Source organism: Leiobunum rupestre, chromosome 4 (genome assembly GCF_980474605.1).
Source record: "Leiobunum rupestre chromosome 4, qqLeiRupe1.1.hap1, whole genome shotgun sequence".
Lineage (NCBI taxonomy): Eukaryota > Metazoa > Arthropoda > Arachnida > Opiliones > Sclerosomatidae > Leiobunum > Leiobunum rupestre.
The window spans coordinates 47,327,314-47,354,589 of record NC_143387.1 but is presented as its reverse complement, the minus strand read 5'-3'; the positions used below and the strand labels follow the sequence as shown (position 1 = coordinate 47,354,589).

At 35.7% G+C, this 27,276-nt stretch overlaps 2 protein-coding genes across 4 annotated transcripts in view; one reads left to right on the top strand and one right to left on the bottom strand.

Annotated features, from left to right (window-relative positions):
- Positions 1-16,626, top strand: part of LOC149948045 (uncharacterized) — a 112,556-nt gene extending 95,930 nt beyond the window's left edge. For both annotated transcript variants that reach the window (XM_090172718.1, XM_090172717.1), the window contains 2 exons: positions 4,750-4,917; positions 14,220-16,626. In XM_090172718.1, coding sequence (XP_090028844.1) covers positions 4,750-4,917; positions 14,220-14,613 — 562 coding nt within the window. In that variant the 3' untranslated portion in view covers positions 14,614-16,626. The remainder of the gene's footprint in view (positions 1-4,749; positions 4,918-14,219) is intronic.
- An 883-nt stretch (positions 16,627-17,509) lies between these two features.
- Positions 17,510-24,671, bottom strand: l(2)gd1 (lethal (2) giant discs 1). 2 transcript variants are annotated; one of them, XM_090172695.1, is made up of 21 exons: positions 24,611-24,671; positions 24,431-24,541; positions 24,218-24,365; positions 24,052-24,152; positions 23,744-23,989; positions 23,594-23,687; positions 23,338-23,526; positions 23,064-23,270; positions 21,955-22,077; positions 21,720-21,874; positions 21,506-21,578; positions 21,265-21,444; positions 21,057-21,193; positions 20,204-20,260; positions 19,879-20,010; positions 19,758-19,816; positions 19,469-19,585; positions 19,296-19,413; positions 18,542-18,693; positions 18,385-18,475; positions 17,510-17,838 (listed from the first exon to the last, which is right to left on the bottom strand). In XM_090172695.1, exons 2-21 carry the CDS (start codon positions 24,488-24,490, stop codon positions 17,719-17,721), a joined length of 2,559 nt encoding a protein of 852 aa, XP_090028821.1. In that variant the 5' UTR covers positions 24,491-24,541; positions 24,611-24,671; the 3' UTR covers positions 17,510-17,718. The 2 variants fall into 2 exon arrangements, with proteins under 2 accessions (XP_090028821.1, XP_090028820.1); XM_090172694.1 differs by having other exon boundaries at positions 17,512-17,838; positions 21,057-21,199.
- Between the last annotated feature and the right edge of the window lie 2,605 nt (positions 24,672-27,276).

Genomic DNA, 27,276 nt, shown 5'->3' with positions numbered 1-27,276 from the left:
TTTAATCCGAATTATTCGTCTAATTTTAATCCGAATTATTCGTCTAATTTTAATCCGAATTATTCGTCTAATTTTAATCCGAATTATTCGTCTAATTTTAATCCGAATTATTCGTCTAATTTTAATCCGAATTATTCGTCTAATTTTAATCCGAATTATTCGTCTAATTTTAATCCGAATTATTCGTCTAATTTTAATCCGAATTATTCGTCTAATTTTAATCCGAATTATTCGTCTAATTTTAATCCGAATTATTCGTTTACTTTTAATCCGAATTATTCGTTTACTTTTAATCCGAATTATTCGTTTACTTTTAATCCGAATTATTCGTTTACTTTTAATCCGAATTATTCGTCTAATTTCAATCCGAATTATTCGTCTAATTTTAATCCGAATTATTCGTCTAATTTTAATCCGAATTATTCGTCTAATTTTAATCCGAATTATTCGTCTAATTTTAATCTGAATTATTCGTCTAATTTTAATCCGAATTATTCGTCTAATTTTAATCCGAATTATTCGTCTACTTTTAATCCGAATTATTCGTCTACTTTTAATCCGAATTATTCGTCTACTTTTAATCCGAATTATTCGTCTACTTTTAATCCGAATTATTCGTCTACTCTTTATCCGGAATATTCGTCTACTCTTTATCCGGAATATTCGTCTAGGTTTTATCCGACATATTCGTCTACTTTTTATCCGTTTTCTTTCCGACGGACAACATCCCCGTAGCGCCACCCTTTCGTTTACATTTGACCCCAGGGGTTTTGTGGGAGATCTGCTCAGATGTTTTGGACATTTAAAGTTCCTCTGCACTTTTACTGATATAGTGTAAAGTTATCTTGTCACTCAATTGGCGGATAATGGACAAATCTAAATGACACTTTAAATTATGAATAAATTCATGCGTAAGATTAATAGCGAGGGTAAAGCTGCACGCACGACGGGACATATGCTATATCCAACAATTTAAATGAAAATTAGAAATATTTCGCTTATATTTTTAACAGCGGACAGGTGGAGAGACTGCTTCAAAGTCGAGATTATTCGCGCCTGGCGCCATCTGTATACGTAGAAAGGAAATACGAACTAACAAGGATGAAGATCATTCTTCATAATACAGATGGCGCCAGACATGGCAGCTATTAGCAACAAACACAAGGAGAACGCAGCTAGCCTTTAAGCAAGCTAAAACAGTGGTGTGTAGACATTTCATTGGACGAACGTTTTACGGGCGGGGCGAAGACAATTTCCGAATTTTCCCCTTCCGACGGCAGCAGGCGCTAAAGCGTCTAGCCAATGAAAAATGTACGCGAGAAAATCCACGACTTTTGACGGGTTGCGTTCTCCTTGTGTGGGGTGCTGTGTTTGTTGCTCCTAGATGGCAGGCACTCGTAAAGCCAAAATCTCTTTTATGCCTGATTAATTCCATCAAGAAAACCATTTAGTTTAAGATATTTTAAAGCACAAATGACTAATTGTGTTTAGTAATTACAATTATGAGCACGTGACCTCACCCACACAACTTGTCAACCTCCAAAATGCTCTAAAGCTATTAATTTTAGAGGAATGACGTCAAGATTACGTAAAATCTTCTTAACTAGGCGCTCCCTATTATAGTCTACGCGTTCTCCGCTACACGTTTTATGGTCGCGCTTAATCTATTTACTGAAACAAGGGAGCTCTTTGGGGCTCGTTCTTCAATCATAAACCGCGGAACTAATTAAAATATTTTGGTTCACTTAAAATATTTAGCGAGTTTGAGGCTTATTCGCGAAAACAGTTCTTCCTACACCGTTAAAAAAATAGAAAAACATTCGAATTATTTCAAACAAGTAGTCCCAATTATTACCACGGAAGGTTTATTTTCAGACACACTTCCCCTCGGCATCGGGTTAACCTTATCCGGCTGATAACGATCTAGAAAATTAATTCAATATTATTCAATTTCATATTTATCAGGGTTGGTCGATAATTATCACGATAATTATCGATATTTATCCGATGAAAAATCATGATAATTATCGAATTAAATTAAAATATCTGAAAGTTAAATTTAATAATTTTGAAAGCAATATACAGCAGTATTAAGTATTTATGACATTTATGCTCGCATTTATGTAATGTTTCAACTATCCAAAATGAAATTTATCAAATTTTAAACTTTAAAATTTGAAAAAAATTTGAAACTTGAAAAGGCAATGTTGATAATTCATCGGAATCATCGTTAAATTTTACAACTTAAATTCCAAATATTCATAATTATCAAAAAAATCCGATATTTATCCAAATAATCCGATAATTATCCAAATGATCGGATAATTATCAAAAAATTGGTATTTTTTTTTCAACCCTGATATTTATTGATATCAGAAAATATTTTAAATCCACCCCAATGTAAAACTACAAAGAAATTAATCTCAATTTTTTTATAGCGGCGTTAAACTCTATAATGAGATATTATGGAAAAACTAAAGGAGATCAAAACAAAAAATTGTCTCAAAAAATCATAAAAACATATGAACTGAACAAAGAAGTGTGAAAATTATTTTAGCACGTCTGTGTAACTATTTCTATATATTAAGGTATTTTTTTATGTAATTAAAAAATATTTGAATATTTTATTTGTTTGGTCTAGTAGTGCCCTCCTTTTCGAAGGATAAACAATTATTTCGCCGCCATAAGTCCCCTTAAGACGTCACTGGAGAAATGAACCGAGGGGGCCATCTGGTGAACGTAAAAATGAAACAGAGACGGAATTAACGGCGGATGCGTGTTTTCCTTTTTTAATTCGTTCGGTGTAAGGATAACCATTTTCATTCGCGATCAACAACACTTAACACCAATTCCATAACCAGGCGACTGTTGCGTAATCAAACGTACACGCAGATCGTACCCGTTCCCCCGTTACGAAGTAGGACGTTCGATAGTAGATCAACCTACTTCACGGTGTTGCCGCTAGGAGCGCTGTTGATTGATTTTTAGGGTGAAAAGCCTGTAGGAGCCACTCTTCATACTGCCTTATGCAAAATTCCAGCCGGCATTCCTGCTAGCTTAGTGGGGGAATAGTTGATTTTATAAAATGTCTTTACGCTTGCCCAACTTGTTGAAATGTTGCCCTGGAATAGTTCAGCCAATGCCTAAGAATGAGTTCATAAACTCTTTAGTGGTAGAGAAAACTGATCCACAGCTAAAGCGGGGAGGCAACATTTCAACAATATGGCCAAGGTTATTTTATAAAAAGAACTATTAGATTCTGTCGAACAATTCCACTTGGATGAGTGTGAAATGGCCATTTGAAATAGATCGATTCCGAAAGTCAGTGTGTGGCTGAAAATTTCTCTAGCGAAGAGTCACTTCCTCAGGGTTCGTACACGACCTGGAAAAGTCGGGGAATTTGAATATGATTCCAAAATTAAGGTCAGAGAAAAGTCAGGGAATTTGAATACGATTCCAAAATTAAGGTCAGAGAAAAGTCAGGGAATTTGAAAATGATTCCAAAATTAAGGTCAGGGAAAAGTCAGGGAATTTGAAAATGATTCCAAAATTAAGGTCAGGGAAAAGTCGGGGATTTTGAAAATGATTCCCAAATTAAGGTCAGAGAAAAGTCAGGGAATTTGAAAATGATTCCAAAATTAAGGTCAGGGAAAAGTCAGGGAATTTGAAAATGATTCCAAAATTAAGGTCAGGGAAAAGTCGGGGATTTTGAAAATGATTCCCAAATTAAGGTCAGAGAAAAGTCAGGGAATTTGAAAATGATTCCAAAATTAAGGTCAGGGAAAAGTCAGGGAATTTGAAAATGATTCCAAAATTAAGGTCAGGGAAAAGTCGGGGATTTTGAAAATGATTCCCAAATTAAGGTCAGAGAAAAGTCAGGGAATTTGAAAATGATTCCAAAATTAAGGTAAGGGAAAAGTCAAGGAATTTAAAAATGGTCAAAAAAAAGTAAGGGAATTTTAAAATGACCCCATAAAATCAGTCGAATAAATTTTTGAAAGAAAATATTTTTCTTGATTTTTACCTCAAAATATTCATTTATTCTACAAAATTGGAAAATCCCATGCTTTTTTAAATTGAGATTTGTTTGTTTTAAGTGGTCAAAAACAATTTCGGTTGCCATGGTAAATAGAATGGGTAGTGCAACGTCTCCTTTTGGGAAATTTCATATCTCATATAGGTCTACATTACGCCCGACTTTGAACAAACTCGGCAATAAACACCTCGGGTACTCCCCTTGTCAGTTTAGGTAGTGTTGGAGTGTAAATTATATCCGAACAATTTTGCTCATTGTGGTGAAAATTGTATTTAAAGGCGCACCCTAGTCGTCCAATAAATCGGGCAACAAGTTGGTGAAACTAGTATCGGCAATTAGTAGATTAATTTATACGAGTCACGTCGATCGAAACGACTCGTAAGTGTTTATAGAATCGTGTCGCTATAAAACGAGGAAAAGGTCTGACCGCTGCGCCTTCAAACCACGTGACTGCAATCGTCGAAACTCTTGACCGAGTTATTAAATAGGCGGAGTGACCAACGAGGCGACCTTTGCCTCGGGAAGGGTTAACGAGAATGTGACGTGCCTTTGCTCTCCAATGACCTTTCCCGCAACGGGCAGGGTCGCGCTCGAGAGCCTCACGCGGAACTAGGAATTGTACTTCGTAAATAAAGAGGGGCGGGGCTTACCTTTTTCGAATATTTCCGCAAAGACGGTTGAAGACTGACGGATTGTCGTTTTGTGTGTTACAGCGAAGAAGTGGGCGGAGTCTTGGTTCCTTCCAGGGTCAAAGTTTCCTTCTTCGAGTCGCAGAAACCCAACTACGTCACCACTCCGGAATCGCCGGACATTCCTTTGGACTTCTTAAATATCACAGTCATGTCCACATCGCCGGGAGGAGAGTACCAACGCCAACAGAGGTATCCCCTTACTAAACCTTTCTTCGTTTCTAATTCACGCACGAAAGATGGTGGCAGTAAAAATAATTCGATCAAGTGGCGCGGTTAATTTATTTCTTTAAATAATTCATTTAAAGATAAACTATTTAATTTATTTCTTAAAATAATTCGTTTAAAAATAAATTATTTAATTTATTTCTTTAAATAATTCGTTTAAAGATAAATTATTTCTTTCTTTAAATAATTGATAAATAAATTATTTAATTTACTAAAAATAATAAATTAGTTCGTTTAATTTTCTAAAAAAATAACCAATTAGTTCGTTTAATTTCCTAAAAAATAACCAATTAGTTCGTTTAATATACTAAAAAATAACCAATTAGTTCGTTTAATATACTAAAAAATAACCAATTAGTTCGTTTAATTTACTAAAAAATAACCAATTAGTTCGTTTAATTTTCTAAAAAATAACCAATTAGTTCGTTTAATTTACTAAAAAATTATCAATTAGTTAATTACATTTACTGAAAAATGATCAATTAGTTCATTTCATTTACTGAAAAGTAATCAACTAGTGCGTTTAATTTACTAAAAATAATCAACTAGTGCGTTTAATTTACTAAAAATAATCTTAGCTCGTTTAATTTACTAAAAATAATCAATTGGTTAATTTTATTTTAAAAAAATAGTAAATTAGTTAATTTAACAAAAAATGAAAATGAAATAAATCAAAAATAATAAATTAAATATATATTAAAGAAATTATTTTTACTATCACCATCTCTATCAAATAGCACATTTTGTCTGAAACACCATAAACCTTAATTATTATTTAAGCCTTATTAATGACAAATAAAGTTGACCGACAATCGAACAATTAAATATGCGTTGTTGCGGTAGTACAGAGGTTAAAACTCTCTTTAGACCTTTATAATTTATAATAATAATCATCATCATAAAAATAGAATAATAATAATTATTATTATTTTGAATTATTATAATTATTCTATTTTAATAAAAGAATGAATTTTATTGAAATTATTTCGGTTTTGAGATCGAATAGGTGATAATATAAGAGAAGCGTTTTGGCTGGTGATCACGAAAACGTAAAATTGAGTAAGATCCAATAGGCGTAACGCATCAAGCTCGTTATCGATTAAAATTAATCGCTACTAATTTCATCGATCGATAAACTCGATATCGATTAAAATAATCGCTACTAATTTCATCGATCGATAAACTCGTTATCGATTAAAATTAATCGATACTATTTTTACGATCGATAAAAAACAAGTCTTTCCAATTGAAATCGATTACATTCTATCGGTTAAATTTAATCGAGCTCTATTCAATTCTATAGCGATATATTAAAACGTTCGAAGTAGTTCCAATAATAAAAAGATCGATTATCGGCGGCGTTGTCTAAACAAACCCCTGCCGGGACACTTCCCCTCGAGGCTCGAAACGCATTAGGCAAATGATGGCATTCTAAATAGGGCGGGCTTTATCAAAAACGTTTTACTGCCAGAAACTTCCGCTTGGGGGAAGGCTGATGTCGCGCGGTGAAGCCCGCCTGGAAGGTAAATCCAGGTACAAAAATGTATTACACCCACCCTCTTCCAAATTTATAACGCAAGAATGCGCTTTTTATTATTCAGAAAAGCTTTTAAACAAAGACCTCGCCGCACTCCTCTACATTCCGCTCGAACTGCGCCGAGCCCTGATAACTTATTATAAGTCGGTCCACCTTTCAAAACGGAGTCGGCTTCATCCAGCGCCTACTGCTACTTACTACCGCGTGTCTGTCCCACTGCCCGTATAGGCCCAGCCTTATTTTGAAATCCAGAAGTTGATGAACTTACCACAATGACAGGACCCCCCAGGTCCTATAAAATCCTATATTTTCCAAAATATCCTATAATTCCTATAAAATCCTATATTTTCAAAAATGTCATATAATTCCTATAAAATCCTTATTTTCAAAAATGTCCTATAATTCCTATAACATCCTTTATTATCCAAAATGTCCTATAACATCCTTTATTTTCAAAAATGTCCCATAACATCCTTTATTTTCAAAAATGTCCTATAACATCCTATATTTTCAAAAATGTCCTATAACATCCTATATTTTCAAAAAGGTTCTATAACATACTATAAAATCCTATATTTTCAAAAATGTCCTATAACATCCTATATTTTCAAAAATGTCCTATAACATCCTATATTTTCAAAAATGTCTATAACATCCTATATTTTCAAAAATGGCCAATAGCATCCTATAATTAATAAATAATATTTTCAAAAATGTCCTATAACATCCTATAATTCCTATTAAATCCTATATTTTCAAAAATGTCCTATAATTCCTATATAATCCTACATTTCAAAAATGTCCTATAATTCCTATATAATCCTATATTTTCAAAAATGTCCTATAATTCCTATAAAATCCTTTATTTTCAAAAATTTCCTATAAAATCCTTTATTTTCAAAAATGTCCTATAAAATCCTATATTTTCAAAAATGTCCTATAACATACTATAAAATCCTATATTTTCAAAAATGTCCTATAACATACTATAAAATCCTATATTTTCAAAAATGTCCTATAACATACTATAAAATCCTATATTTTCAAAAATGTCCTATAACATCCTATATTTTTAGCAAAGTCCTATAAAATCCTATAATTTTTATATTTTGCCCGTTTCAAATCCCGCCACTTATAATTGTCAGTTAAATTGCTAGATTTAGCTATAAGATAAATTCCTATATCAAGTCATTCTAGTCTATACTTTTGATATTGTTAACATGGTTAGCTACTAGTTTATTTTTGTGATAAAATTGTCGTGAAAATCAGATTTATTTCAATAAATATTGATTTGGTTTTTAATTGCATAACGTTAGTAAATGAAATAGCATATTATAGTCCTATAAAATCCTATATTTTTATAAATATAATCCTATAAAGTCCTATATTTTTAGAAATATAACCCTATAAAAGTCCTATATATTTAGAAATATAATCCTATAAAGTCCTATATATTTAGAAATATAATCCTATAAAGTCCTATATATTTAGAAATATAATCCTATAAAGTCCTATATATTTAGAAATATAATCCTATAAAGTCCTATATATTTAGAAATATAATCCTATAAAGTCCTATATATTTAGAAATATAATCTTATTTATCCTATAAAAATTTTAAGATTTGAGTGGGAACCCTGCAATGTTCACTTAAAAGGCTTGTCATTTCCTAGAATCGCCAATAATCAAAGCTAGGGCGGGTAATTATAAATCCCGCCGTCAAACGCGACGTCTTGTTCCAAAGCGAGGAAAATTCGGAAATGACGTATTAGCCGAAGATTAACGATTGTTTTTCCATCGTCCGCTGCCATCTTCTAAAGTAAAAAAAAAAAGCGGCTAGTAAACCCGCAGACACACACGCGAACCTATTTTCGCATCTTTCCGGTTCGTTGGCATGGCAACGGATGTTCAGGGTGTGTCTCTCTCTCTCTCTCCCTTTTCCACTCTTCGCTCCCGCTAACACCTTCAAACGCTAAATGCTCTATTTCCGATCGTCCGTTGTCTCGTTTTTAGCGACTTCCGTTTCTACCTGAAGTCACTCTGTACGCTTTCTATAAATATTGTTCGCTCAAATGGAAAAACAACGAAGATATTTTTGCCCCTCGCGCGAAAAGAAAATTGCGGTTGGAACGGAAAACTGGTGCGTAACACGTGTAAGGAGCCGACGAATTTCTCGAAATGCCACTCTCCGCCACTCCAAAAATAAACTGATTCCCGGCTTCTAATTATTTGTTGAGCGGAAACAAAAATCTCCCTCGTCTACCGCGTTCGTGGGTAAAGTCTGCGCCGAAACCTTCTTCGATCGAATTGGGGGGAAAGTAACGTGGCGACATCTACCAGCTTAGAATTTGGCGTACTTCCGCCGAGTTCCACGTTTTTTTTTGCTTCCACCGAGGCGCGATTAATTTTGAAGATTCCCATATTTTCCGAGTCTACGAATAGACGATTATTTTTAGTCATTTAAATATTAAATTGAAAAAGCGTGTATATTATTCGTCGTGTCGTAATAAATTAACTTCTACGTCTACTTCGGAATGAAGCAAAGTTAACGTTCTTCGGCCTGTATCAATATTAAGTACTTTTAACAAGAAGGATAAAAAAATTTGGCACGTATTCGATTTAAACCCGCGCGTTACCACGAGAGAACGTAGAAGCTGGATAAAATTACGTCTAATATATTTCGATTAAAAGCAATAATACACGTTTAAAAAATACGAACGCGTGATGAAGTACCCTAAGGCTTTAAGGGCGCTAGGATAGTGGAGGCTGTTCTAGAGGCTGAGACGTGGGTAGAAGCGCGGAGGCGGGTGAAGTCTCCCTACGCTAGCGGCGAGCGGCGCAGCCAGTGCAGTGATGGAGAATCGCCTAGTCTCGTAGAATCCCCGCGTATTCCGTCCGCAGTGTTCCGGGGCCAAAGCCGGCTCCAGGATCGCGCCATCTCTCCGGCGTCGTCGTTTTCGGCCTCAAACCGTCGCGGGGAAAACGGCATCTGCGAAGGGGAGCTCGTCTCCCCGGCCACGCGCGGACGTCGAACGGGGAAGACGCCTTTACGACGTTCCTTTTTTTCCGCGTTAGTTCCGATGGACCATACCAGCGCGTAATTTCGTCCTGGATCGCCCTAAAATGTGACCCTCGTTAACGAGACGCCGACGATCCGGCTTTTCGGAAGCGCTAATGGGATTACGTTCATAGTCGCCGAATAATCACGATTCTCCAAACAAAGGCTTAAAATATTATCGATGGCAGTCGATGCGCGATTGCATCTGTACTACGTTGTCGTGCCGGCTGAATGGTTCGTATTTTTACCCCTATTTTCTATTCAAACGAGAATGTCGTCGATAGAGTGGTAAAAAATGTTAAATTGATCCCTTTTTGGAATTGTAAATCGCGCTTGATTCTCGAGATCGTAGTTGTTGTAGTCTTCTAAAATGCGTCATTGCAGTTTCTATTTATAAAAGGCGCGCTGATGGAGAGTGCCTGGCTCGCGTACGTGGAACAATTTAACTGGTTTTCTCTTATCTCTACTTTCCATCCGAAAAAGAAGGCCTATTTATTTTGGCGGAAGTACAAAAGCATTTGACCTACTCCGGACTGACTGCGCATCGTCTCGTCTACCCCCCCCCCCCCCTCCGGCTTAAAATTTGTTTTATCAGGTACTAGGTGAATTCGCGGTAGATGTATTGTATAAACCCGGACTTCGAAACATTTTGCCAAGCCAATGATCATTTTAAACGTAATAGGGCGCACCCAAAACGAAATGAACGTTTAGGCTTTATGTTTCACTAAAAGTCTTAAAATTTTCTCAACTTACAAGGAGACATCCCGAAGTGTAACCCACCGATTTTGTTCAAAATAACATAGGATTCAGACTGATTCCTAGCCCCCCCCCTGTGAAAAAAATTAAAGAATTTCAAAAATTCAAAAATTGATAAAAATTGACAAAAAAAACATCAAAACTGAACAACATTTGATCAATTTGAGGTCAAAATCCCATGTTATTTGCGATGAGAAAATTTAATATTTTGTGTTGTCAAAAATATTTTTGGTTTCCATGGCAAAACGGTTGCCCATTGAATAAATTCCCTTAAGGATTTTTCATGATACATGAAGGGCTACCAATCCCCCGAGTTTGAACAAAATCGGTGGGTTACACTTCGGGATGTCTCCTTGTTAGTTCATTAGATCAATCCGGGCCCCCTCCATAAACAAATCCTGAGTGCGCCACTGTTTATTTGTACTATGTTTATCGTGCAAACCGCCTCACGCTCTGCCAATACGCCCCTCCTCCTCAACGTCAATCAAATAGACCCCGTATCTCATTGGCTCTCTAAACTTTACGTCGTCTCGTGGAGGTGGAAAACTAAATCATTGTAATAGATAAACATGATTTTTTTTAATAAATAAATGGTATATGTATAAGAAACGCATTCGCAAAAGATCGATTACCGGATGGTGAAAATTTCGATGACTTCTTTTGCAGTTTTCCCTATCATATATATTTAGAAAACTATATTTTAAGCCGTTTTTATAGTTATCAGAATCAATTTCAGAAAAAAATAAATATAAGGAAATCTAGTCTAATTTTGTCTTTTTTTAAAAAAAGGGTTTATAATTTCCTATGGTTATTTTGTTACTTCTTTTATACGTAACTAGTCAAAACGTCCGTTAACGTATTATAACTGAAATAACAGTATTATTTTACCCTTTAAAAATTTGGTTTTCCTAATTATTTAGTCACTTTTTGGTTATTATTTTAGAGATTTTACTCACTGAACTTATTAAATTTTACTGTGTAAATGAGTATCCGGCCTGTTTACGCGAGTTTTCACGTGAAGAGAATTTTCACCCACTGACGTACGGGATGAAGTTCTGATACTAAAGAGCTTCCTGGATCGTGCGCCTAATAGTTCACTGGTAATTGTCTTACGCGGAACATTATCAGGCGCTTAAATGCTAAATATATCGAATAGGTGGGTACTGGGATTTCAGAGTAGGGTAAGAAGATTCACCTTATGACGTCATTTCAGAGTAGGGTAAGAAGATTCACCTTATGACGTCATTTCAGAGTAGGATAAAAAGATTCGCCTTATGACGTCATTTCAGATTAGGGTTAAAAGATTCACCATATGACGTCATTTCAGATTAGGGTAAAAAAGATTCACCTTATGATGTCATTTCATAGCAGGGTAAAAAAGTTTCACCTTACTACGTCATTTCAGAGTAGAGTAAAAAGATTCTCCTTATGACGTCATTTCAGAGTAGGGTAAGAAGATTCACCATATGACGTCATTTCAGAGTAGGGTAAAAAGATTCACCATATGACGTCATTTCAGAGTAGGGTAAAAAGATTCACCATATGACGTCATTTCAGAGTAGGGTAAAAAGATTCTCCTTATGACGTCATTTCATAGTAGGGTAAAAAGATTCTCCTTATGACGTCATTTCATAGTAGGGTAAAAAGATTCTCCTTATGACGTCATTTCATAGTAGGGTAAAAAAGATTCACCTTATGACGTCATTTCAGAGTAGGGTAAAAATGATTTACCTTATGACGTCATTTCAGAGTAGGGTAAAAATGATTTACCTTATAATGTCATTTCAGAGTAGGGTAAAAAAAATTCACATTATGACGTCATTTTACTGCGAATCTGTGGTGGCCAATAGTTCCGAGTCAGGGTAAAAACGTTTTCTTCTCAAAATGTCTGCCTGTGGCCATATTAGGGGATAAATTCGAGATAAACGGACGACCCGCTTTTCAGGAGGAGTAAAAAGTGTAGCACTTTAATTACTTAGGTCCTCTATTATATAATAATTTGAATAAGGACATTAAAAACTCTATGAATATATATATTTCAGATTATGGATATCTAAATTTGTGTAATTTTTTCTCCTTTATGTAAATTTTTGTTATATTTGTTTTGTTTGTTTTATTTGTGATCTCATAAATTGTACCCATTAATATTCCCTAGTGTTGTAAGTCGGAAAATTTTCCGTATTTTTCCGAAAAATATTGAAAACGTTTTCATTCCATGATTTGTCTAATATATTGTTTGCAAATTTAAATAAAGCGGCATTTTCACCTCTTTTTTTCTAATCTAAAAGTAAAACTAAACCTATAGACTAGTTTAAACTGGTTGAAATGTAACACTATTAATGTTTTGAAGTATGTTTACTGATATTAGTCATTTTAAATCGATAAAAAGTTTAAAACATTAAAAACCCTTGAAAAGTAATTTATGTTTAAATTTTTTATTTTTCCGATTTGCGGAAAATTTTCTGGAAATTTTTCCGCATTTTATTTTTCCGGAAAATTAACAACCCTAATATTCCCCTTAAACGTAGTAAGTGAAAGTCCCCTGCCACGCACAAGCCAATCGGCTTAAATGGCATATAGGGGCGATGCAATATTTTCCTTTATTTTCTTGTATTTAAACTGCATCAATAAATTAATTTAAAAAAATAGTTCGCAGTAATTATCTCCAACAGGACAAGTGAATAATTTAATCTACAGTAAAAGGTCTGCACCTTAGGTTCCAGAACACGCGAAAAGTGTCTACCTAATTCGCGTCCGAGACGAGTCTAGGTGGCGTAGCGGCGCTAGCTTTTCCAAAGTCTGCTACAGACAAATTGAAGTCATAAGAACGTTTTTGTCTTAAATAAACTTATCAAAATATAAGCAAATTATGCCAAAATTATATTAAAATGCAAGTATCATTATATATAAAGTCAAATATACGAATAACGATGAGGAAAAACTAATAGCGTTTCTTAATAATCAGCTAGGCTAATACCCAAGGCACCACCTTAGGCCTAAGTACTCAAGTTACTTTTAAAGCCATTAATTCAGCTGGCCGGGTTACAATGTGTAGGAGGCTGGTGGCAAGCCCTTCATGCCACGCGAGCCAACAGCTCCCTACACTCGCTATTACCGTTAACCTCAACAAGTTTTTATGGAAGGGGAAACCGAAGATCTCGGTGAAAAACCCCTTTTAACCAGTGGGGAGAGAACTTGCAAACTCAACGCGGAAGGAGTGGTTCCCAGTAATCACCCAGTGTCACCGATCTAGGTTTCAGTGGCGAACCAAAGGGGGCGTAGCGATAGTTTTCGGTCGCGAATAGTAGACGCTATTGGCTATTGCCAGGAATCCATACCTCTACTTGGAATGCTTATCGCGGCAGATTTTCGTCTCGATGTGGTTGATGGTTTTTTTGACGTCACTATGTTAACTTAACAAACAACAACGTGAGAGGTAGGAGCAACAAACGCAAGGAGAACGCAGCTAGCCTTTAAACACGCTAACGAAGGGTTGTGTACGAATTTCATTGGATGAGCTTCACGAGCCTTTACGCTGAACGTTTTACGGGCGGGGGGAAGACAATTTCCGAATTTCCCCCTTCCGACGGCAGCAGGCGCTAAAGCGTCTAGCCAATGAAAAATGTACGCGAGAAAATCCACGACTTTTGACGGGTTGCGTTCTCCTTGTGTGAGGTGCTGTGTTTGTTGCTCCTAGGTGAGAAGGGAGCGTGCGCAAAGGGGATTTTTTATCTCGTAGGCGGGGATAAAGCCGTCAGAGTGATCTTACCATACGCGATGGATTCCTGCTATTGACAATTCACTAAAACAATTTCTGTAAAACGCGCTATAATGTTTTAAAAGTTTGATTTTTTGATGTCTTATCAAATAGATCCGTCATTAACGGTGAATAATTTTTGTCTTTTGAAACGTTAGCACGGACAGTGGCTTGGACAACCCGTTTCGACCGGATGGCGAGCTGAGCAGGGAAGCCGACACGATCGTCAGCCTAATAAAGGAGGGCAAGCCGATCACGCCGGTCAAGAGCGAGCCGGACGGCGGCGGCTATTTCCCGACGGAGGTGGACGCCGGCAAAGGAGTCAACGAAGACGCCATTTCCCCAACCAAGGCTAAGAACGTTGAAAATATCGCGAATAACAAAGTGGGTGCCAATGGTAACGCGCCCCATATTAACGACAAGAAGATAGGCGCGCAGCCCGGAGTGGTCGAAGTTCAGCACGGCGTCGTGGTGCCGCCATCCGACGCGTCCCAAGTCGAGCAAGTCGTGATTAAGAAAAAACCCAAATGCAAATGTTGCGTCATTCAATAATGCCTCCACGAGTGTGCCCCGAAAGACATTCGAAGACGACGACTTGTTACGTCGATCGCGACAAAATGGTTTTTTTTTCCAAGGGGACGCAAAAATAAACTTGCGCGAATTTATATGTAAAAAGTGATAGAGAGTAAAAAAAAAGTGGATAAATTTATCACGGGCGGGTGGGAGAGAGGGGGTTTTTAAGTCCGACGAATTTCGAAGAGCCGAGTTTTTTTCCGCGAATGTTCAAACCCCATCACTTAAAAATTTATATTGATATATATAAACCGCCTGAAATCACAATTTATTTTTTAACTTTTTCGCTTAACGTTATAAGGCGTCACAACAGTTCTAACGCGACCACGGACGAACGAGTTATCAACTACCACCACCGGCGGCAGCACCCGCGCGCGGGATGGATAGGTCCAGATATATTCCTATTAGACGTATTTTTCGTTCCCCCTTCACCCTCCCCCCTCGAACATTATAATCAAGTCCAATACAAAAATAGTTCCAAAAAAAACCAATCATGTAGAAAAATAACTTATAATAGGAACTTTCTACTGGCATAAAAAACGGGAAAATGATTATGTAAAATAATTAAAAAAAATGCGCAGATTTGAATTACGAAATGGGTATACGAGTTTGGGGCGGCAAAAAAGAAATGTTTAAGTTCTGCTAAAGAAAAATGTACGACTCCCGAAGTTCCGAGACGATGGAAAATATCTTTCTTTTGAAAAAAAAACGCTTCTGTGCCTTTAATTACCGCTAAATTAGCTTAATAATTATTATTTTATACCATACAATATAAACTCATAATTAGGCTTAATGTGTTTCCAGAAACTTAAAATGTTTTAAATTTATTTGTCTATTTAGAATTTTTAAAATCGAAGCTTTTTCGGCTTAATTTTTTAACCTCTTCTATAAGAAAATAAAAATGTTTTTTACGTATTATACCTTATACAACTTGCTTAAGAGAACGGTAGTGGTTAAGGCGTAGCTTTAGATCTTACTGAAAAACACACGTAACCGATTTCAACTTATATCGTTAAGAGTCGAGCGGTTCAAAGAAAACAAAATAAGATCGTAGTAATATATTCTATATTTTGCTTTGTATATTGGATAAGAAATTAATTATTAAGCCTAAATATTTTCTATTAGGTTCCCAAGAAGATATATTTTTAGGTTGTGCCAGTTTTTACAATGCGCTTTTAGGATTATTTTAAGTAGAAAACTATATTGCGCGTTAAATGCAAAAACTAAACCGCTAAATTTTCCCTAACTTAAAAAAATGAGGTATTTTTGCAGTTAAAACGCAATTTAAAAGTTTATAATAGTTTTAAGTATATTGTAAAAAGTACTTATTTATTTCGTGTTAAAATGTTAATCGCTTTTAAAAGCTAGCGAAAAATATTCTTCCTCCAATTTAAAAAAACTTAAATTTTAATTTTTCAATAAAATATAAAATTTGGTAAATTAATTTTTAATTTTCACTATTAACTCACCCTAAAATCGCTAAATAGAAGGAAGTGCGTTATCTATATTCAGGAAAAAATTACTTGATATACTTTGTAACGGCAGCGGAGATTTTTGGAAAAAAAAATACATATAACTAAGCTTTAATAGGCTTAAGATAAAAATATTTTGTAAAATAAAAGAATGAAAACTGTGCTTTTTATGAAGTTTCTAGTCGGTTGGTCCGTGGTTTTTTGTACTGTGTTTTGTGTGTGGATTAATTGTCTTTTCACTACACTATCCTCTCCGCCGCTTTCATAAAACGAAAGAGAATCCCTCGAATTTAAATCCCGCATTTAACCATATTGTTTCCCTTTTAAAGGAAAGGAAAAAATAAGCCCTTATCCGACACATATTTTCGCTGGCAGCTTGGTTGCTTTTCTAGCCAAGATTTGAAAAAGTTGCTGGTTTACGATATATTTTTGTTGCATTGTCTGGAAAACATTTTCAAGGCTTTGTACGAGGCCCGGCTCTTATAAAGAGCTTGCATTAAAAGAATATTGTGTAAATAAATGTGTTTTTCACTTTACTCTTCATCAGACCTACCATCTGAGCAAAATGCACTAAGGAAACAGTTCACCTTACCTTGCTCCGAAAAAAATTTGTGATCTCCAATCTTGCGCTTAAAGGGACACACCGCCGTTTGAATTTAAGAAGTTTCCCGCGCTTGTTTCCAGAATATGATTGGTCGTACCTACTAGCACGTGGTAAATCCGGGGAAAATTTTTTCAAACGCCGGTGTGGCCCTTTAAATAAACTAAACCAAGGTACTTCACTTAAAGGGGCTTAAACTTCGTCTACACACGCGAAAAACTTAATCGAAGCTAATAGTGTACCTCTTTTTGTTGGCAAAATAACTTAAATTTTATGTTCCCAATCAATAATTAGCCTTTTTATTTCACATAGAACCACGTAGTGACCGACGCGAGAAGTTCATAAGCTGCTGGTTTTCGTCTGCTAAGCACTGATTGTAACCCAGCCACCTGAATTAATGGCTATAAAAGTCGCATCATGACTTAAGCCTAGAGTGTTGCCTTGGGTATTAGCATAGCTGATTATTATTATTATTATGAACTTCTTGGGTTGGCTAATTTGTCATTATTTCGTCGAAATAAACGTTCTTTTTTTGTGAGTGTTTAAATTTCCAATAGACACTGGCCTCAAGAGAAATTTGGATATCATTACCTGGAAGTTACATAGTGCCAAGCTCGATTGCAGTGAATATGTTAATTTCATAATCAAATCCTTAATTTTATCATGTGACATGAGGTTTATAGCTCCTTTAAACAAAGATTACCTTAATTATAGTACAGGCTAAGATTATCTTAGATTGTTGCGAAACACTTATTATACACAAAATCAACTCCGATACTTTATTAATATGGCCTTTTAAAAAAAACAGTATTGAATTTTGCAATAACTTTGCTGGTAAAACAACAGTATTTAATTTTGCAATAATCTTGCTGGTAAATAACTAAAATATCTTCAATTTAAAAATCTAACTGCATTATATGAGAATTTTTTTTATAAATATATAAAGCGTTCAACATGATCGACATGTATATACAAGAAACGCCAATTTCTTTCAATTTCAACAGGCATAAATTAACTTCCAATGACTAACCACCTTTCTCGAACTTCTTCCACTTGTTTGGTTAAGAGAGGATCTCGAATGCAGAGTTTAGCCTCTATTTTACCACCACAAGCTTTACGTCCATCCATCAACTATAAACAGAATGTGAAAGTGGTCAGTCACAAATTATTGGGGTTTGTATTTCTGAAATTCAATGTTACAGGGAGAGATGGGTCACGAAAATGTTACAAAGTCATAATTGAGTATATGAATGCAGGTTTTATATAACTTTACAAAAGAGCGGCAATATATTATCAATTACTACGGGTGTGCGAGTATCAATTTTCAACTACCTGAAACTCGGTAATACAAAAACTGCTTAACGGTTTTCTATTGAGTTTAACCTTGGACAAATTTTAAAATCAAAAGTTTAGCGAGTTTCTGAACCAGGCTTATCGAGTACTTGATTTAAGCACGTGCTCGCACACCCTTACCAATTACTGTTAATTGCACTGATTTTGGGATTATTTTAGGATTCTTTAGCTTATTGGTAAGGATTTGTGTTATTTACAAGGTGATTTCAAGATTTTTTCAAATCTTTTTTGTGTAGAATGTCTGACCTTTCAATTTTTGACCCCTACAACCTTTCCACATACCGAACAATCATAAATATATCTTATAAAGATGAAAAGTCTTACATCATAGCTGTCATGGATAACACATTTATTTTCTAGGCAATCCAGTTTCATATGAGCTGTACCCAATAGAGTGTCACTCCTCAAAAATCCACTAAATTGAGAAAAAAATTAATTTATTCTATAGCTTACCTGAGAGTTTGCTAAATTGGGGGCTTACCCTTTGGACCAAAGTTCCATTTTCAAAGAATGCCTTTTAAATATTCTTGCTAAAGATCGTGATTTTCTATTCATTTCAAATTTGAAAGAGGCTTTATATTCTGGATTATTAGTGTCTTTTATAGTATGCGATTTGCCTTTTTGCGTTGCTTCCTAGGATACAATAACAATATATTAATAAACATGTTGACACAAAACGAAAGCTCCTGACAACAGGCAAAAGATTTCATTAGGTAAATTTAGTGTCAAACTGACTGAGCTCTACATTCGAGATTACAATGAACAAGATGGCACAGGCCATAATAACAGCCTCACCCTGCCCTTAATTATCTTAATTGTCGCCTCAGTGGTCACTGAGAAATCAAGGGCAAAAAGGTTACGGTCCTCCGAGGGCCTTAACAGGTATTGCGCATGAGAGAGTTTTTCATACCCAAATCATGGCCTCAGTGGTCGGTGATCAATAAATTTGACTGTTTCGCAGGGACTTTTGCATAAAATTTTTATTCAGGGGCGAAAAAACCCCCTTTGATGAACAACAAAGGTTTGGTATAGTTAGATAGAGGGAACTAATAACAATCGAACGACGTGTCAATTAAATTTCTATCGAATGCCATTGATAAGTAATCGACTTTTCGCAGAGTACCTTCCGGAGCTAGCTCTGCGGTGTATTCACCACCATCTCCGATAATGTCACGAATAAAAATAACAGCGTCAATCCCTCTATAACAAGAGGGGTGAGGCTAAAAAGCTCTTACTTGTGGATAAGGAAATTCCACCCTGACATAAGAATCCAAATCTGTGGGTTTTCCAGGCAAATTAACACCTCTAATAATAGTTATCTCTACTTCATTATCCCCCAGATGGGAATTGCACCTATTAAGATAAGTTTTATAAGTCTTTTGGGTGAAACTGATAATAATAAACTTACTGAACCATTGAAAAGACTCTGGTCTCATAATGAAATTTGGGTAATGCTTCTCCTTTATTCCACGAATGTTGAACAACAAGCAAATCTTTTTTCGTTTCTTGTCCAAGTTTCTCAAACCTTATTAAAAGCAAAACATCAATATGAATTCATTCCTGTGTAATGGGTTTCATCATTTTTAGAGGTCCACGGCTTCTGTTCCGGGATTTTGAATATAAAACGATAACGAAGAGGTCAATTCTGAAGTCGTGTGGATCACTAAAAACCTTTCCCAAGATTACGTGATATTTACTTTGTTGAAGATGAAACATCGCCTAGTTTCAAAAAATGGTTCATATTTCTCTGACAAATCTAGAAGAGAAACCTATTCGTTTAAAAGACAATGTGGTTGTAATTAAGTTTGAATGATGTACTTCAAATTGCTTGGTAAGGTCACGCTCCAAATTTCTGAAGAGTTCTTCTTTATCACCACCCCAATCATCGGGTAAGCACTGAGACTGATCAACAACCACAAAATCTTCACTCAATTGGGGAGGTGTCGGTATCTAACAAGTAATCATATTTTCTATTTAGACACTTGGAACTTAAATTTTTTTCGTTTCCAATCTTGTTTTATTCCTTGACAACAAACCCTGAATTTTGAAGTGCACTTTTGATGTACGGTTAGAAATATAACGTTAAATCAAGAGCAAGATTGAAAACAAAATATTCGCAGAAATGTAAGTAAATATAACGTACAGTGCTGGCATCAATTGGTAAACCACATTGGGTAGCTTCAATCATAGGGTCAAAACCCTATACAGCAAAACATAAAAATTATTAGAGAAGATACTTTTAATGTGGATCAAATCCTATTTCTGTACCCTCCTAATAAGGAACCCAAGTTAAAACCCTCTTACAAGTTACACTCTAAATGATGCCTTGTTTGGAAAAATTTGCAAGAGATCTAAAGAACCACAGTCACAAAGAGGTGACGTTTCAATATTTGCTTCCATAAAATCCTCAAAAGAATGCTTTCAGAGCTATTAGAACAGCTTTGAGGGGTATTTTACGGAAGTAACTATTTTAGAACAATTGCTAGCCGATCAAAACCTTGATGGCATCTAGGAGCAACAAATACAAGGAGAACGCAGCTAGCCTTTAAACACGCTAACGCAGTGTTGTGTTCAAATTTCATTGGATGAGCCTTTACGCTGAACGTTTTACGAAAAGGGGAATTTTCCCCTTCCGACGGCAGCGGGATCTAAAGTATCTAACCAATGAAAACTGTACACAAAAGAAAATGCATGACTTTTGACGGGTTGCGTTCTCCTTGTGTGGGGTGGTGTTATTTTCTCCTAGATGGCATTTACATCTATTAAAGGCTAGTTTTATACACGTGTTCTTTACTGTGATTTCCCATTGAGCATGTTAATGTTTCTTAATAAACTTTAAAAAAAGTATTATACAGCTTATAGAATTAAGACTTATCATGTGAACAGTTTTGATTAATGGGTTATGAAATAAACATAAGGGGCTCGTGGAGCTAGACTTAACGGGATAAGGGATTATCACCTTTTTGGTAAAATTTAATTTAAATAAGTTATTTCACCTTAGCCAGACGCAAATACTCTTTAGCTTGTTGAATATCGCCCTTGTTTTTTGATTCCAAAGCAGCTTCACGGAACAGTTTTTTTCGCTCAACTAAGAAATTCAATTGTTTTGTCAATAGCGTGTTCGGGCTCTGACCTGAAGCTAAAAAAACACATGGTTAGACAAAAATATTAAGTTAGAAAAATTCAATTATCGTCACTCATCACCAGGTTTATTTGGTTCTGTAGCAGGGGCTGAGCTAGGCTTTAAAGCATCTGTCTTCGGGTGTTGAGGTGTGCCTGATACTGGTCTTGCTACTGGCCGGGCTGGAGCAGAAGCTGGTTTGGCTGGAGGTACAGATTGGGCATTTGGAGTCGCTGAACCAACTCCAGGAATAGATCCAAAGCCTAAGGATTAGTCCTATTAGAATACGGTAAAAATCCCAAAACACATTATAATAAAATAAACCTGGCGGCGCTGGCAAAGCTTCAAAATCAACTGGTTTGCCTGCTTTGTAGTTTTTAATAGCATCTTCATATTGCTGAAATTATCATTTCAAAGTTTTTTAAGGGTATTTAAAAACAGCGACTTCTTAAACATAAAGAATAAATAAAATCCACTTTATTTAAGTAATAAAAGATTGTTTTTAAGGGTTTTTGAAGTTATAGATACGCAACATTACCTTGACAATTCTTCCCAGTCGCTTTGCCTTGCTGGAATTATTTTCACTTACAGCAGCTGTTTGAGTTGTTTTATACTTCTCAAGTCTTTGATTTAAGGCTTCAAGCACCGTTTTAGGTGGAGGAGGAGCGCCAAATAAATTTGGATCTTCTGGTTCTGTAATTTTTCAAAGTGTGGTCAATTAATAATAGGTAATTGATAATTATCAAAGAATGAAGTATATTTCAAGGGCATACCATCTGGAATGGAGGGTGTAGGGGGAACTTCCTGTTTTTCTTCCTCTTCTTTAATTACTGATGGTTTTAAAACAATAGTGGGTGGTACAGTTGGTGCCTCGCGGCTAGGTATCAGTGTAGGAGCTAAAAGAAATTTAGAAACCAATAAGTAAAATTTTTGTATTTGGTTTTACCACGAATATTTTTAATAATACACCATGTTGTGACGATCCAAATTGGTTCTTGCCACGAAAGGTGATAGGGAGAAAAAAGTCACAAAAGACAAATTTTAATGGACCAATGAGATACCGGCCCAATTTGATATTTAATAGGGTGAAGGAGTTTACTCTTCAAGTATGAAGTGGATTAGGAGCAACACTAAAAATAGTCTTAACATAGTCATTCTGCCCAAGTAGAAATAAATTAAGGCTTGGCAAATAGCACTTTTAGGCTTTTTAGCCTATCGAGACGAATATCGAATACACAAAATTTGTCTAATTGCATACCGAGACGAATAGTAGTTTTTGAACTAAATACCAAATAGTTAGGCTTAATGCAAATACTATCTTATCGAATATTCGTCAAATAATATTCCCAAATATTAGTTAAATAACAGGTTTAATAGTAGAAATATTTTAAATATAAATATCTAAATGGTAGAACTGAATTATTTAAATAAAAACTAAAACCATCCGTTCACAAAAAAGTATCTGCTGAGAGCCAATGACACACGTTCTTTAATAGAGAATTGCCTATAGATTCTAATTTGAGTCTTACTGGGTGCCGCTGCCCAAGCTGCCAAGTGAGAGCGCTCTACCATAGAAATTTCTTCCCCCCAAACAGGTTTTGGCTTCACCACCCCATAGATAGCTATTCCTTGGCACAGGCCCATAGGGGAGTCTATATTTTCGGAATATTTAAAGAATAATAGAAATGTTATTCGATCAAATACCAAAAGACTTGAAATGTGGCATGAAACAAATATCGAGACGGTTATTCGTCTCAATATTTGACCAAATTATTCTGTAATTTGACAAGCCTTAAAATAAATACATTCTTAGTTTTTACTGATTTAAGTAATTGATACAGTCTTATAAAGAGTTAATATTAACTATACATTAAAATCTTACCCGTAGTAGCAAAACCAGGTGGTGGGGGAGGCATTTTTGACAAATCTATGGCTTGTCCCTTCTCCTGAGCCTGAATTACAGCATCAAATTGCTTCGATATTTTCACATATTTAACGGCATTCTGCGTATCTCCCTTTTTCTTGGCAGATAAAGCAGCCATTTTATATTGATCTCTTCTCGTAGACAAAAGGGAATGGGTGTTTTCCACTAATGGTTCACATTTTTAATAGTAAATATTACATAGATGTCACTTTAACAAAAAATTCAACTTTACTTCTTTTCTGGCTGGGAGTTCTCCTTGATAGTGGGGAAATTTCAGTCGAATCTTGAGATTGTAAGCTTGATTGACGTGGTGGTGTAACAGGAGGTACTTGGGTTGGGGTCATGGGAGGTTGTAGGGATGGAGTTTCATCCAGAACTGGTGTTAAAAACGGTTGCGGATCTTCAGTGGGCGTAGCCACAGCTATTCAAGAAGGTATTGAAATTGCAAAAGAAAATCAAAGATAGCTCCTAATTAAGAAAATCCCAACCACTTTTAGCTTTAGGTATCACAACTGGCGGAGGAATATTCTCTTCATTAATATCTTTTCCAGCTTTCACTTCCTTAAGTTGGGTTTCTAGAGTCTAAAAATAACTATTTGTTGAATGGACTCCACATAAAAATGAACCAAATGAGTTACTTTGACACCGCGACCATAACGCCTAGCTTTGCTAACTTCTCCTATTTCTTTGGCAGATTTCTCCGCTTCAATGTAGTTTATCATACGATCTTCAAGCGTAGAGATAATATTTGAGTTCATTGGAGTAGAAATTAAAGCAGTAGACCCAGCTTGTAAAGAGCGAACTTTGATGGGTGGTAAAGGTGGCGCACTGGATTCCCTTTTTAAAGGGAGGTCATCATCTGGTATTATGTTATTAAGTTCATCCTAAAGAAGTATCTTATAACTAAGATTTATATATTTAAAATTTCGTGATGTACTATACAAACCAGCAAATCCTCATCAGCAGATAAATTGGAATCATCTTCATCGCTGGTTAAATCTTTCATGCATTCTTTTGCCATTTGATCGATACTCATTATGTTGACCTCTATTAAACAATATCATATTAACATTAGCAAATACAATTATAATACTAATAACAAATTCAAATACGGTTTTTTGGTTTAGGTTTTCGTGGGGCTTCTTTTCCAGACATAATTGCCTGAAGTTCAGCTTCAAGACTGCCATCATCCCCACTCAAATCATCATCGTCGTCACCATCATCAAGATTCCCCAACCCAGGCATTCCCATTAGACCCAACTTAAAATCATAAAATAATCATTATTTAAGGTTATTTATTTTGATAATAATGATAATAAAGTAACCTGTGCTAAATCATTTGATCTCTTTCGGGGTAGGCCACTTTTCTTATTTCTTGAAGCCATTTTACTTTACAATCACCACTGTGTTTTCACCGACGTCAATCTGCCAGAATTCTAAAAGTTGGAAAATTGTATATTTACGTGCGTTACGTAGGGTCTCACTCGATATTGTTTTGGAAATACATTAAATTAGGTATATTGGAACTCGTGACGAACAACCACTCCTGGTAGACTACACTAGACCCTAAAATAAAAATCTATTACAATTTCATATTATCAGAAGTAATATTAGCCTTAGTAGAAAAGCTTACTAAAAGGTTTCTAAATAAATAAGGTTGCTACTTATTTTATTCGTTTAAAACATATCCTTTCGCTCAGGCTGATTTTTCAAAATCCGTTTCGGGTGAAATCTCAAAACAAATTCGTTACAAATTGATAATCGTATCGATAATCGGTGACCGATAATAAGTCTTAAGAGGCTTTTGAGAAATTGAACTTTTATAAAATAAATAAATTAACCGTACGGAGAGTAATACCATGGTAATACTCTCTTTTGCGCTCATATTCCCAGAGGCTTAGCGAGGGGGGGGGGGACATCGGCCCCGGGAGCCGACGGCTAAGGGGCGCCAAAGGGGCGCCCAAAGTATTACATGTTAAATGAATTGGTTGGATTATACAGGGTGTTACGGATAAGAGTACCGAAACTTTCTATATGCATTCTATGGGTCTCTATGAGTAAAAAATGTTTGATAAACATGGGTCCTAAAGTGCTTCGTTTCAGAGATATGGGCTCCCAAAAACTACCCCAAAAAGCGGGACACAGCCTTAAATCTGGCAAACAATATTCTTCCTTGAACCAAATTGTTTTCATTAAACTTTCAATTGTTTTTCATCTGTGAGGTGAGAAACTTTAATAACAAGTGGCAAAAATTCATTAATGTCCTTTTAGAAGTAAAATGATTTGAAGACAAATACAAGCCATTTTAATTTATTGATACGATTTTAATTATTAAATTTAAAGATACAAATGTCATAAAAATTCTAAAGGAATGGTTTTAAAATTGTCTAATTCGTTCTGTAGCTAATATGGCACATTGATCCAGGAATGCTTATTGCACGGACGGGATCAAGAAAAATGGTTTAATTAGAAGCTCAAAGATTCAACCAGCAGTAGATTCCTAAAAGACTGGTGTCAGATCGACTGGCGTTTGATTCTGTGGATAGACGGCTAAGACATCAAATGTACGTCCTGGATACCTCCCGATTAAGCTGATATTTAACCATACTAAATACTCTCGGACGCCTTTAGGCTTAACGTACACTCATCCTCGGGATGTTCACTAAAAACCCGACAGACGTCTTAGTACTTGTCCAAGGGACGCAAGGTTAGTAAATTTTAGGCTATAAAAGGTTGTCTCGATACGCTGTGGTTGCTAAGGGCTAAGGTTGGTAACTTCGTTGCTAACCAACTTCGTGACGTCACTGAGATGAGATCCTATTGAAAATCAATGGGATCTCATCTGGGTGACGTCAGCAACAGACGAATTTTGGAGGCAATCCAAAAATTCTTTAAAACCGTTTCTCGATCGAGACCCCGTTGCACGGGACGTACTTTGGCTCTGAGAAAATCAGATATTTGCTCGTCTTTGTCTTCAGACTCATTTTACTTCTAAAAGGACATTAATGAACTTTTGCCACTTGTTATTAAAGTTTCTCGCCTCACGGATAAAAAACAATTGTTGACAGTTTAATGAAAACAATTTGGTTCAAGGAAGAATATTGTTTGCCAGATTTAAGGCTGTGTCTGGTTTTTTCGGTAGAATAAGCAGAGTTGCCATCCGTCATGGACACTGTATCTCTAACCGGACGGGAAAAGCAGCCTAAAAGAGATACCGCCTCACTCTCCGTTTGCGTCCTACTTCGTATTAGCTGAAATAGTCGGCCGTACTCGATTCGCAGGGCCGTCAAGGTCATTCGAAAGAATGTAAACCCCCATTTCAAACGGAACGTTTTGTCGACCACGTGACGAATTATATGGCCTTGACAGCCCGAAACATTGAAAATTCTTGAACCTCCCCCCCATTTACAGAGAGACAGTGTATGGTGGAAGCTACAGCTTTTTCCGTCCGGTTTATTGATACAGTGTCCATGGATAGATCATAATTTTGGCAAATAATATATTCGCGACCGAAAGATATCGCTACACTTTTTTGTTGCTGTCGAAAACTAGATAGGTAGACTGTGTATCAGCAGACGAGCTTGTCGTTTGGCAGCCGCTAGCGTAAGGACATTTCATGGTAGAGAGTTATGTTGGAAGAAATAGAAGATTCGTGTTTGCATTTTATTATAATTTTATACTGCTTTGTGTGTCTTTAATGGTAACGATGATGATGATCATTGTAATATAATGAAAAATTAATAATTTGCAACTCCTCTAACCCGATTTTCTCCTGGGGCAGTACAAGAGAAACAAGATATCAGAAGCGATTAAATGTAGCAACGGTTTATAATTTCATTTTCTGCAAATTGTCATCTGGTTTCTGTTTCGGGATACTCTCTGACTGTCTTGCCTCTTGTTGAAAAATGGTGCGAGACCTATGCATAGAAAACTCTCAGCTTTAGCAGTATAAAGAGAAACCACAGACAAACCGATTATATGTCCAGTCATAGCAGCACAAACTATATAATCGGCTATGAATGATCTTTTATTTAAAGGGCTATTGATTGCTAGAAGTTATTTATTTGTGTATTTGTTTATTTATTTATTTATTTATTTGTGCATTTGTTTATTTATTTATTTATTTATTTATTTGTTTCTTCATTTATTTGTTTGTTTATTTACTTATTTA